This window comes from Rattus norvegicus, chromosome 6 (assembly GCF_021556685.1).
Source record: "Rattus norvegicus strain SHRSP/BbbUtx chromosome 6, alternate assembly SHRSP_T2T, whole genome shotgun sequence".
Classification (NCBI taxonomy): Eukaryota; Metazoa; Chordata; class Mammalia; order Rodentia; family Muridae; genus Rattus; species Rattus norvegicus.
Genome location: NC_141539.1, coordinates 138,670,478 through 138,683,044, shown reverse-complemented (window position 1 = coordinate 138,683,044; position 12,567 = coordinate 138,670,478). Strand labels below are relative to the sequence as shown.

Here is a 12,567-nt window from a genome sequence, read left to right as displayed (position 1 = left end):
CTAGAAACTTCTTTTTGTGTTCCTCACACTCAGAAAGTGGTCCTCTGGAATGACTACCAGTAGCTCACATCAGGGACACACAGAAGTGGACATGGGTCTCAACTTGTAAATGGTCATATCCAGGAACACCTTGGCCTGAGACAACACTAGGGCCATCGTTCTCCTCCCCAGACTATTGCCTTCTCCCTTCCAGGCCCCATTAATGCCCAGTCTTTTCTCTGCAGAGCCCAGAAGACCCAAGCCCAGACCCCCCACAGATATCTGTTCATGTAAGTCATTTAAGTATCCTTTAGTTCCAAGACATGATCGTCCCAAACAGCCAAATGATGGAGGACAGTTGCTGACCCACCCTATCTCTCTCCACCAGGTGATGACAACTTGGGTAGACCATCTGTCTTCATCTTCCCCCCAAAGCCCAAGGATACACTCATGATCACCCTGACCCCCAAGGTCACCTGTGTGGTGGTGGATGTGAGCGAGGAGGAGCCAGACGTCCAGTTCAGCTGGTTTGTGGACAACGTACGAGTATTCACAGCTCAGACACAACCCCATGAGGAGCAGCTCAACGGTACCTTCCGAGTGGTCAGTACCCTCCATATCCAGCACCAGGACTGGATGAGCGGCAAGGAGTTCAAATGCAAGGTCAACAACAAAGACCTCCCAAGCCCCATCGAGAAAACCATCTCAAAACCCAGAGGTGGGAACTTCAGGCTGACTTCATGGGGGCTGGGATGGGCGTAAGAATAAATGCCTGCGTGGACGGCCATGACCTCTGTGTCTGCTTCTAACCCCACAGGAAAAGCCCGGACACCTCAAGTATACACCTTTCCTCCACCTCGTGAACAAATGTCCAAGAATAAGGTTAGCCTCACCTGCATGGTCACCAGCTTCTACCCCCCATCCATCAGTGTGGAGTGGGAAAGGAATGGGGAGCTGGAGCAGGACTACAAGAACACCCTACCCGTGCTGGACTCAGATGAGTCCTACTTCCTCTACAGCAAGCTCAGTGTGGACACGGACAGTTGGATGCGAGGAGACATTTATACCTGCTCTGTGGTGCACGAGGCTCTTCATAACCACCACACACAGAAGAACCTGTCCCGCTCTCCTGGTAAATGAGCACAGTGCTTAGCCACACCCCAGGTCTTACAAGACACTGACACCAGCCCTAACCCCTGATCCTATAAATAAAGCACCCAGAGATGGGACCCTGTGAGATTAGCCTGGTTCTTTATATGGTATATAGTTCACGATATGCCTCAGCCACAGGCTGTGGGGTCTGGCCAGGGTTCAAGGTGTAAGTTACCCTCCAAGAAAGAACAAGGTCTTACACTGCCAGACCCAGAGCATGCAAGTGTACCTGGCCTTGCCAGAGATCCTCCCTCTCTGGATACTAAGTTTGGCCCAAGGGGCCCTCTCCATACTCTTCCCCACAACCAGCAACTGTTCTGTGATGGGACTGGAAATAACTATAGAAAATATCCCAAAAAAATCAGCATAGGGAATGCCTCCCACCTCAACACAAACCCCACCTTCGTCTGTCTGTCCTTCCCTCTACCACAACTCACCTATCTTGACCAAGGAGGTCTTGTGTGCATTACATAGGCAAGCTGTGACACTGACAGAGTCTTAGTCATACATGAAGTCCATTCATCTCGGCCAGACCTCCAGAGATAGGGATAGGGATGACTTCTCTGAAGGACACTACCTCCCATATGACATCCGTTCAGACCTAAGCTCCAAGACACTGAGACCTGTGACTCTAGCTGCTCCCAAGGAAGTGGCTACTCAGATACCCACATAGAACTATTAGAACCAGCCTGCTAAGCATCACTCAAACCTCATGGTACCTCCAAGCATACATTCACCCATTGATACCTCACCTAGGCAACCTGTATAGCCACCAAGTCCATCTTAGTGTCCGGATATACTTAAACACTATCTAAATGTCCACATTTGGACCAGTGCAGATGAAAGATCTCTCATGGACACCTAACCATTTACCCCTAACACACACAAGTACCCCTAAACCCAGTTTGACCCTCTATCCCTATTTCCCTATTTTCATCCCTTAAAGTTAACACTCTCCCATAGCTGTATAACCAGGCTCACTTCCCAATGTGGACCTTCTAGGAAGCCCAGGCATCACCAAACACGGGCTCTACCCTCACTCTGGCCCTCTGAATTCAGTCACCAGGAGACAGGCAGTAGATCAGGCAGGATGCAGAGCTTCTACCTACAGGGGTCTCAAGACTTGACTCACCCTAGCCAGGCTCAGAACTGAAGGTGGGGACACACAGAATGACCTACTGTACAGGCCAGACCACCATCATGTCCAGGGTGTCTGGTGAGCTCAGGGACAAAACTGCAGCACTTTGGGGAGCTGGAGTTTCTGATCTAGAGAGAACAGAAAAGAAAGATGGCCCCAGGGAGGGTCTGCTGGACCAGTCAGGCTGCAGCTTTCTCCTGGGTCTACACACAGCCTCCTGTCACACAGGGAATGGCCCTAGCCCCACTTTGTTGGGGCAAGGACTGACTGCCCTCTCTGTGCAGAGCTGGAACTGAATGAAACCTGTGCTGAGGCCCAAGACGGGGAGCTGGACGGGCTCTGGACAACCATCACCATCTTCATCAGCCTCTTCCTGCTCAGTGTGTGCTACAGCGCCTCTGTCACACTCTTCAAGGTCAGCCCCATTTCCCCCACCATCCCCACAATATCTACACTATACCCAAGCCATCCCCATAGTGACCCATGATGTCCCTACCTGTCCCATACCGTCTCAAGCTCTCTCTCATCATCATATGCTATCTTCCACAAAGTCATATGCTGTACTCATGCCACTCCCTCCTTGTCCCTCTGTTCTATATTGTAACCACATTGTCCATGTTGTCTCTAATTTGTCTTGATGCTCCCCCAAGTTGTCACCCACCCTATCCTTACACTGTCTCCAATACTCGCTGCACACTGTTCCTGTGGCTGATCCCCACTCTACACCTGGTCCTCACCAGATCCCTATGCTGTCCCTACAATGTCCCCCTTGCTATAGCTATAAGCCATCCCAAAACTCCACTCACAGCACGCCCTGTGATCTCACTGTTTTATCCTCACTCTAGATGTATGACACCCTAAGATTGGGGACTGCCCTGTCTTGGTGTACAAGACGGAGGAGAGTGAGGTCAGGCACATAACATCTCACTTTTGCACCTCGCAGGTGAAGTGGATCTTCTCCTCGGTGGTGCAGGTGAAGCAGACGATGGTCCCTGACTACAGAAACATGATTGGGCAAGGTGCCTAGCTTGTCTCTACAGAAGGCGCCAGAGCTTGCTAGCCCTCTAGGACCAAGCCCATGCTGCTGAACAACCAGACACACAGGTTATACTGCCTTCTCATCTCAGCATTCTTTGATCTTATGGCTCTCACTCTGCTATCAACATCCCTTCCACATTGGAAGGAGCATGTGGAGAGCAGGCTTTACCACAGACGGTAGCCAACAGGACCCAAGTACTACTACCACAGCCAGAACAATGGATAGGCCAAAATTGCTGTGTTTCTTCTACATGGTGTCTAGCTCTCAGCCAGGCACTCTCCCAGGAGGGGTTGCATCACCTGCATGCATTTAGAAGCAGATGAGCCTTAGAGCCAATCCTGTCTACACAGTCCTCTGAAAAAACATGCTTCTCTGGGAGAGGAGGACTTTCCATATATCTCTGAGACTGAGAAGGCCCCAAAGGGACCTCTCTGGGAAAGACTACCAAAGGTGATTCTAACGGCCTTCACCCGACCAGTGCCTTGCCATGTTTTTCTCTGACACCTAAGTGAACTCTCACTTCTTGGACTGTAAGATGGGGCTCCTTGTGAAGATGCCTCTTCCTGCCATCCATGCGATGTGATGAATTCCCAGATATAAAATCCCATCGGAGACACTGCTGACTCCACAGCTTGAAGACCCTGTTACCTCACCAGATGATCTAGAGAGATACTCAGCTTCATAGTCTCTGTTGGGCCCTAGCAGGTGCAGGAGCCCCTGAGCAGTGGCTGAGCAACACAGAAAAGTCTGTAGGAGAAGAGCATGATGAACACACCCTGATCAGTCCAGAAGGTGGTCCAGGAGCAACATGGGGGAAAAGAGAGGATGCTTTGAAAGCCAGGCAGGAGTGGGCTTTTCCTGCAGCCCGGCATCCAGATTGGGCCACTGACAGCAGAGAACACCAATTAGAGTAAACATCCAAGGAGAGAGCCCAGGCCTGGGGCACTGAGGCTGACTGACCGCTGGCATTGGAGAGGCGCCGTGACTGTTTCTCCATTTCATATCAAGGCAAATGCCAGGCCAGAGTCCCCCAACAAAGTCAAAGGAGAAACTCTGGAAGGAAAGCGGGGGGTGGGGGGCTTGGGGGGAGTTCTTGGCGCTTAGGGGACTCCAAGAGATATTCACTGACCTGAAGCTTAGCTTTGCCAGCTTTTTCTTTAAATTTTCTGGAGTCCAGTCATGTCTTTAAGGTCCCTGTTCATCTTTTTAAAATAATAATAAAACATCCTTCAACATTGTACAACTCGCTCTGTTCTTCCTGTGTGGACCAGCCCCCACTCTCCTTATACAAAAATCACACACACACACACACACACACACACACACACACACACACACACACACAAATATATACATGCACATGTACACAAACACACTCACACATGCATACATACACATGTACACACACACTCACACATGCATACATACACACACACACACACACACACACACACACACACACCACACACAAAACATGCTAACATTCCCAAAGCACAAACCACTCAGCTCAAGTCCCCTCCAACTATCCCATAATCAAGTGGGGATGATCTATGGTTGGGAGTCATTCTGAATTTGCAGGCCATGGTGGCCATGAGGGAGGGATAGTCAGGAAGCAAAAGATAGGAACCACCCATATGAGAGGAACAGATGCTGTAGCTTGAGTGAGGGTTATAGCCTGATAACTTGCAGTAGAGAAGACAGTCTGGTGGAAATGGCCTCCACTTGCGCTGGTACAGGGTAACAGACTTTCTGAGGCAGATCGGGGGGCTGGGGAAAGAAAGATGGAGCTCAGTAGTGTCAGGGTGGTCTGTTCTCACTGCATTCCCAAGGCGTAGTTTTGTAGCTGGAACATCCTAAGATGCAGGGCTACATAGGCCCTGGCAGAGGAGTGTGGTGGAGACTCAGGGACTGGACTAGCCACAAAATCTGGTGCAGTTGCAGCAGCAGTGTGGACCTGGCTAGCAATGCAACTGCAGCTTCTGCTGTTGTGGGAGAAGCGTTCTACCTGGGACTGAGAAGCATCTGATTCCTGTAAGTGGCATTTCTGCTTTGGGAGCCACACAATGACAGGCAATAAAGTGTGCCATTTGACTCATAACCAGTACCTACTGCACAGTGAGCTGCAGAGAATCTGGGCTTGGGTCCAGACCTGCTGAGAAGCTGAGCTAAAGCCAGATGCTTGGAACATAGTTATAGTTACTATGAGGAGCAGTGGAACCTGGAGTACAAGGGAATGTCTCTGTCCTAGGCCTTCAAGAGCTAACCGTGTCTCTATATATCTCAGGACCAAAATATGACCAAACCAGCCTCGCTCTAAAGTATGCAAGACAGGTGAATAAGCGCTTTGAGTTGATAACATTTAAGCCTCGAGATACTGGCAAGGCAGGCAACTTCCCTGAGACCCCACAGTAAAAGCAGGCATCTCCCTTCTGCTTCTTGGGGACGTTTGGACCTCTCTGGCAGACTGAGAAAAGTACAGTCAGGTTAAAAACTGTTCACTCCACGGCTAAGAAAGCTGAGCTGCAAGAGACCCATCGTGTTTCATCTCTCCAGGGCACCTGGGCTAGGCTCCTCTGTAGTTTTATGCCATTCAACTTCTTTTTTTTATTTAAGACATGTTTATTTTGGTATCTTCATTCCCTGGTATAATCATAAGTCTCCACTTAATAGTTCTGTAGACAGAATCTTCATTTAGACTTACAGACCTATAACCTTAATGTTTAAACACGTAGTTCTACCTCTAAACTGCCAGGAATTTGGAAGTTAAATAAAATGAGAGACAATCACCTTTATTTATGTAAGTTGTTTGTACATATTTGAATCTTGTTCTAGTCACTGACCCGTTTCCAATATGAAAACCAAATTTAAAGTAACCTGGCCAGTTCTCCTCAAGTTGTTCACATGTATTCTCCGACTCCTTCCTTGTCAACAGACTCACCTCCACAAAATTAGAGGTAAAATCTATGAGTGCTAGTTCAGTGATGTTGAATCTCATAGACAGTATGAAAACAGGTCAAAAACTTCCCAGGATGCTAGTATATGTCGCTTTCTCTTTGCATTAATGCACTGGAACAAAATTCTTGCTACATAGGTATACAAGTTTATTCCATTCTGTTCGAACCCTACTAAATACCTTCCAGAAGTTTCATAATTTCATCCTACAAATTCTTGGGACTGGGAGATTAATCCTGTTCAAAAATGTAATGTTGACAAAAGCTTCCAGATTTTAATAAAAGCAATCCTCTAATTAAAAGTTGATTGGTTTGCCAAAAGATGCAGCCAAGTTTGCTTCTCTAAGGTTGGATGTGCATGGCAGACTGTAGCTATATCTTCACAGGAAGTTCCGTATTCCAATGCAGGGCAGCCTCAGTCACCATTTCTCCAGCACCTGGTCCTAGAATATGTCCCAGTACTCTCTCTGTTGATTTATATCCAAGAATCTTCACCATGCCTTCTGTGTCAGCATTTGTTTTAGCTCTGCTGTTGGCAGCAAATGGGAATTTTCCAACTTTGAACTCGACACCCTCTTCTTTCAACTGTTCTTCTGATTTGCCAACCCAAGCAGCCTCAGGATGTGTGTAGATCACTGACGGCACACAATTATAATCAATGTGGACAACACCGCCTGCCATTCCTTCAACACAGATGATGCCTTCATCTTCTGCTTCGTGAGCCAACGTTGGACCAGCAACCACATCTCCAATAGCAAAGATATTTGGAATTTTAGTTTGAAATCTGGTATTGACTGGAATTCTACCTTTGGGATCTAGTTCAATTCCAAGCTCTTCTAGTCCCAAATTCTGAGTAAAGGGCCATCGACCAATGCAAACCAAGAATACATCACACATAATGACCTCAGCTTTCCCACCAGAAGCAGCTTCGACAGACACATCAATCTTTCCATCTGACTTCTTGGTGGAACCAGTAACTTTTGTATATTGTTTAAACTTAAATCCTTGATTTTGAAGAATATGTTGAAAATTTTTAGATATCTCCATGCTAATTTCTATTCCACCCACATGACCCAAAAATTCAACCGCTGTCACATCTGCACCAAGTCTTTGCCAAACTGAACCCAATTCCACACCGATTACTCCTGCACCAATAAAAACCAACTTCTCTGGAACTTTTTTTAAAGATAAAGCTCCTGTAAAAGACACTATGGTGCTTTCATCAATCATGATTCCAAGAAAAGGAGTAACTTCTGAGCCCGTAGCTATAAGGATGTTTTTGGTGCCAATAACCTGAGTGCTGATATCCGCTGTTGTAGCTATAACCTGATTCTTGCCAGTTATCTTTCCAAATCCATTGACATGAACAACCTTATTTTGTTGGAATAAGTGGGCAATTCCCCCCTGTTAATGCTTTTACTGCAGAACGCTTCTGCTCCATCATCTTCTCTAAATTCAAGCGAACTTCTGGTATTTCACTTCCCCTAGATGCAAAATCTTTTCCATGGGCCAAATGGTAATAACGAGAATTATTTAATAAAGACTTTGAAGGAATACAACCAACATTCAAGCATGTTCCTCTAAGTGTTTCATTCTTCTCAATGCAGACTGTCTTAAAGCCTAACTGGGCAGCTTCAATGGCAGCAACATATCCTCCAGGACCAGAACCTATCACTGTTACATCGGCATCAATTGGTTGATCTGAATACGTTCTTAAAGGAACTGAAGAAGCCCCTTGAGGCCATGAGGTAGCCGATTGAAATGGCCTTTCTTGGCCAAGGAGCAGTACACGCCACTTCAGCTCTGCATCTTCCCTGGTTCCGGTCCCTACACCAGGGCCTTCCGCCATTCAACTTCTAATACCAGTTTCCATAGGCTGCTTGAAAAGCAGAACTCCATTCTCTGCCAACTGTGGAAGCCAAGAATTTGGGATATGGCATCTGAGGTTAGATTTCTCCATGTTGCAGAAAGAGTCAGTCCTGTGCCCCACCTAGCTGTGCAGTCATAGCATTCAGCCATCCCTTGTCTTGTAGAAGCAATACACTATCCACTGACTAATTGTTACAGTCTCCTCCCTGTGTGTGCATCTGTGTACAAACTGCCCCTCTCCAAGGACCTCCTCCTACTGTGTTTGATACCCTAGACTGATCCAGTGTCCAACTCGGTATCCAAATGTACACATATATCAGTGTCCTGAGCTTAGGACTTTAAAACTTACTACTGTAACCAAATACATGACAGGAAACAAAAAGTGACTTATTTTGGCTCACATTTTAAGAGACATCGGTCTGTCACTGTGAAGACAATGCAGATATGGGAAGCTCTGTGGTGGTATGTGCCAGTGTCTTGTTACTTGCTACAGACAGGAATCTGAGAGATAAGGGTATAACCAGGGCCAAGGAGTAACACTATTCCTGTCCACATGGCTGTATATTTGCCAAGCTTTGGACACACAGGCAAGGAGTGTCTATTGTAGCAAGTAGATCTTGCTCTTCAGCCATCAATAGCCACTTCCATGAACACTGGCTCCTGTACTCAGGGTAGGCCTGGATCCTGGATATTGGCCCCTGTTCCAGGAACAAGCCAGTTTCCTCAACATTCTTTCTCATGACAAGGCTATATCTTGGCTCATAACCTACAAGTGGAATTTAGAAAGTGTCCAGGGACAGATGTAGTTCCAAATTTACACCCTAAGTGATTCCCTCTACTAGGTCCTCTCTCTACCATTCACTACCCCCCATAACGCCATCATATTCTCAATCTGTCAGACCACAGGTTGACCAACTGATTAGTTCAGAGCTCTCAAATCTAATTACCTCTGAGAAGACCCCCTCCTAAGAAATGCCACCACTTAATCCAATCAAGGTGACAAGCAAATGAACCATTATATCAGAGAAGGAAGAATCTTGCATGGGGTCACAACATCAGCTCCTGCCTCAGGTTCCATCCTGCTGCCTTGTCCCAGGAATATCAAACTTAACACTCACAGTTCCTACCTGTCTTAATTCAGGTTTTTCACATTTTGATGAAATGCCAGAACCAAAAAGCAACTCGGGGAAGAAAGAGTTTATTTGGCTCACACTTCCACATTGCTGATAACCACTGAAGGAAGTCAGGACAGGAACTCACACAGGGCAGGATCCTGGAGACAGGAGATGATGCAGAGGCCATGGAGGGGTCTTGCTTACTGGCTTGCTTCACATTGCTTGGTCAGCCTGCTTTCTTACAGAAGCCAGGATGACCAGCCCAGGAATGTCACCACCCATCTCAGGCTGGGTCCTCTCCCAGTGATCACTGATTGAATAATGCCTTACAGCTGATCTCATGGAGGCATTTCCTCAAGTAAGGCTCCTTTCTCTCTGATGATTCTAGCTTGTGACACACAAAAATGAGCCAGTGCACACTCCAATAGAGTGGCCAGTTCTTTAAAAGACTTCAGTCCCTCCCCAGGCTCTGAGTCTATATCTGTCTACATAACTGTCTTAGTTAGGGTTCTACTGCAGTGAACAGACACCATGGCCAATGCAAGTTTTATAAAGGACAACATTTAATTGGGGCTGGCTTACAGGTTCAGAAGTTCAGTCCCTTATCATCAAACCAGGAGCATGGCAGCATCCAGGCAGGCATAGTACAATTAGAGCTGAGAGTTCTATATCTTCATCTGAAGGCAGCTAGCAGAATACTAACTTCCAGGCAACTAGGATGAGGGTCTTAAGCCCATACCCACAATGCCATGCCTACTCCAATAGGGCCATACTTCCTAATAGTGCCACTCCCTTCGACAAGCATATACAAACTATCACAATAACCAGCCTTCTGCAACTGGAGGTGTAGCTACAAGATTTCTATGTATCATCCATCTGTCATCTAGGTCTAAAATCTGTGGTCCCTCTGCTGTCTGCCTGCATATCATTTCTATCTTTACCATCCTCTATGTCTATCTACTGTTTATATCTATCCTCTATCTATCATGCATCTATCATCTGCCACTTGTTCTACTTCTTGGAAGGACCTTGGGCACTCATCTCTGACACTCTGAAAAACCCTGAACTTGATGTTTAGACACAGTGGCTAGACATAGTTGCTTCAAGCAGAATGCTATCTTATTTGGTATTGGTTTTGGGGTTTTTTTTGGGGGGGAGTAAATTCTTGTATATCCCAGGTTGGCCTCTGACTTTTTATTATGTAGTCAAAGATCACTTTGAATTTCTGATCCATCTGCCTTCACGTATGCAGTACTGGAAATACAGGCTTATATTCACTACACCTAGTTTATATGATGACAGGGCTCAAACATGGAGCATTCTACTGGTAGGCATGTACTGGACCAATCAAGATACAGCCCAGGACCACTACTTTGATGAAATCTTGTTGTGGGATAGCCAACAGAGAATGTTGCTTGGACATAGATTTAAGACAATAGAAAGTTGACAAGTCCCTGAACCCAAATCCCGTGGTGGAGAGAGATGGACCCTCAGAACTGTGGACACTCCTGAGAACCCAAAAGAAACATAGTTTCTGCCCACATTCCGGATGAAAGAGGAAATCACCTAATGCCATCTCTGACCCCTGGGCACTGGGATTTAGGAGCAGTCAAGGGAAGGACCCTTCAGTGTTCTGTCTGTGTCAAGAATTGAAAGCCAGTTGTCAAAAACACCTACACACCTATGAGCAGAGTTCTCTGTTCCCAGATATGGCTGAAAGAAAACAGGCCTACAGGAGGGCCAAGCTACTTTCAAAGTCAGCAAGACAAGCCAACACCAGAGACAACCTGATGGTGAGAGGCAAGCAAGGAACCTAAGCAACAGAAACCAAGACGACATGGCATCAGCAAAGCCCTGTTCTCCCACCAAAGCAAATACTGGATATCCAAAACACCAGAAAAGCAAGATTTGGGTTTAAAATCACATTTTATGATAATGATGAAGGACATTAAGAAGGACATAGATAATTGACTTGAAGAAATACAAGACAACACAAGTAAACAAATAGAAGCCCTTAAAGAGGAAACACAAAAATCCCTTAAAGAATTACAGAAAAACACAACCAAACAGGTAAAGGAAATGGAAAAAACATTCAGGATATAAAAATGGAAATAGAAACAATAAAGGAAGCACAAAGGGAGACAACCCTGAAGATAGAAAACCTAGGGAAAAGATCAGAAGTCACATATGCAAGAATCACCAACCGAATACAAGAGACAGAAGAGAGAATCACACGGGCAGAAGATGCCATAGAAAACATTGACACAACTGTCAAACATAATGTAAAATGCACAAAGCTACTGGTCCAAAACATACAGGAAATCCAGGACACAATGAGAATATCAAATCTAAGGATAATAGGTATAGAAGAGAGTGAAGACTCCCAACTTAAAGGACAAGAAACTATCTTCAACAAATTTATAGAAGAAAATTTCCCTAATCCAAAGAAAGAGAAGCCCATAAACATAAAAGAAGCCTACAGAACTCCAAATAGATTGGACCAGAATAGAAACTCCTCCTATCACATAATAGTCAGAACATCAAATACAAAAAAAACAAAGAAAGAATTTTAAAAGCAGTAAGGGAAAAAGGTCAAGTAACATATAAAGGCAGACCTATCAGAATCACACCAGACTTCTCACAAGAGACTATGAAAGCCAGAAGATCCTGGACAGATGTCATACAGACACTAAGAGAACACAAATGCCAGCCCAGGTTACTGTATCCAGCAAAACTCTCAATTAACACAGATGGAGAAACCAAGATATTCCATGACAAAACCAAATTTACACAATATCTTTCTACAAATCCAGCACTACAAAGGATAATAAATGGTAAAGCCCAACATAAGGAGGCAAGCTACACCCGAGAAAAAGCAAGAAACTAATCGTCTTGGCAACAAAACAAAGAGAAGAAAAGCACACAAACATAATCTCACATCCAAATATGAATATAACAGGAAGCAATAATCACTATTCCTTACTACCTCTCAACATCAATGGTCTCAACTCCCCAATAAAAAGACATTGATTAACAAACTGGATACGCAATGAAGACCCTGCATTCTGCTGTCTACAGGAAACACACCTCAGACAGACACTACCTCAGAGTAAAAGGCTGGAAAACAACTTTCCAAGCAAATGGTCAGAAGAAGCAAGCTGGAGTAGCCATTCTAATATCAAATAAAATCGATTTTCAATTAAAAGTCATCAAAAAAGATAAAAAAAGGACACTTCATATTCATCAAAGGAAAAATCCACCAAGATGAACTCTCAATCCTAAATAGCTATGCTCAAAATACAAGGACAGCTACATACATAAAAG

General features: G+C 45.4%; 1 pseudogene and 2 gene segments (V, D, J or C); 2 read left to right on the top strand and 1 right to left on the bottom strand.

Annotated features, from left to right (window-relative positions):
* Positions 1 to 4,551, top strand: part of LOC148005507 (Ig gamma-3 chain C region-like) — a 53,178-nt gene extending 48,627 nt beyond the window's left edge. The window contains 5 exon segments of the C gene segment in view: positions 225 to 269; positions 368 to 697; positions 797 to 1,111; positions 2,554 to 2,684; positions 3,213 to 4,551. Of these exon segments, the coding sequence occupies positions 225 to 269; positions 368 to 697; positions 797 to 1,111; positions 2,554 to 2,684; positions 3,213 to 3,296 (905 nt within the window).
* The window catches only part of LOC134479197 (Ig gamma-2A chain C region-like), a 398,327-nt gene that overhangs the window by 147,248 nt on the left and 238,512 nt on the right, over positions 1 to 12,567 (top strand).
* Positions 6,556 to 8,068, bottom strand: LOC148005506 (dihydrolipoyl dehydrogenase, mitochondrial pseudogene; annotated as a pseudogene).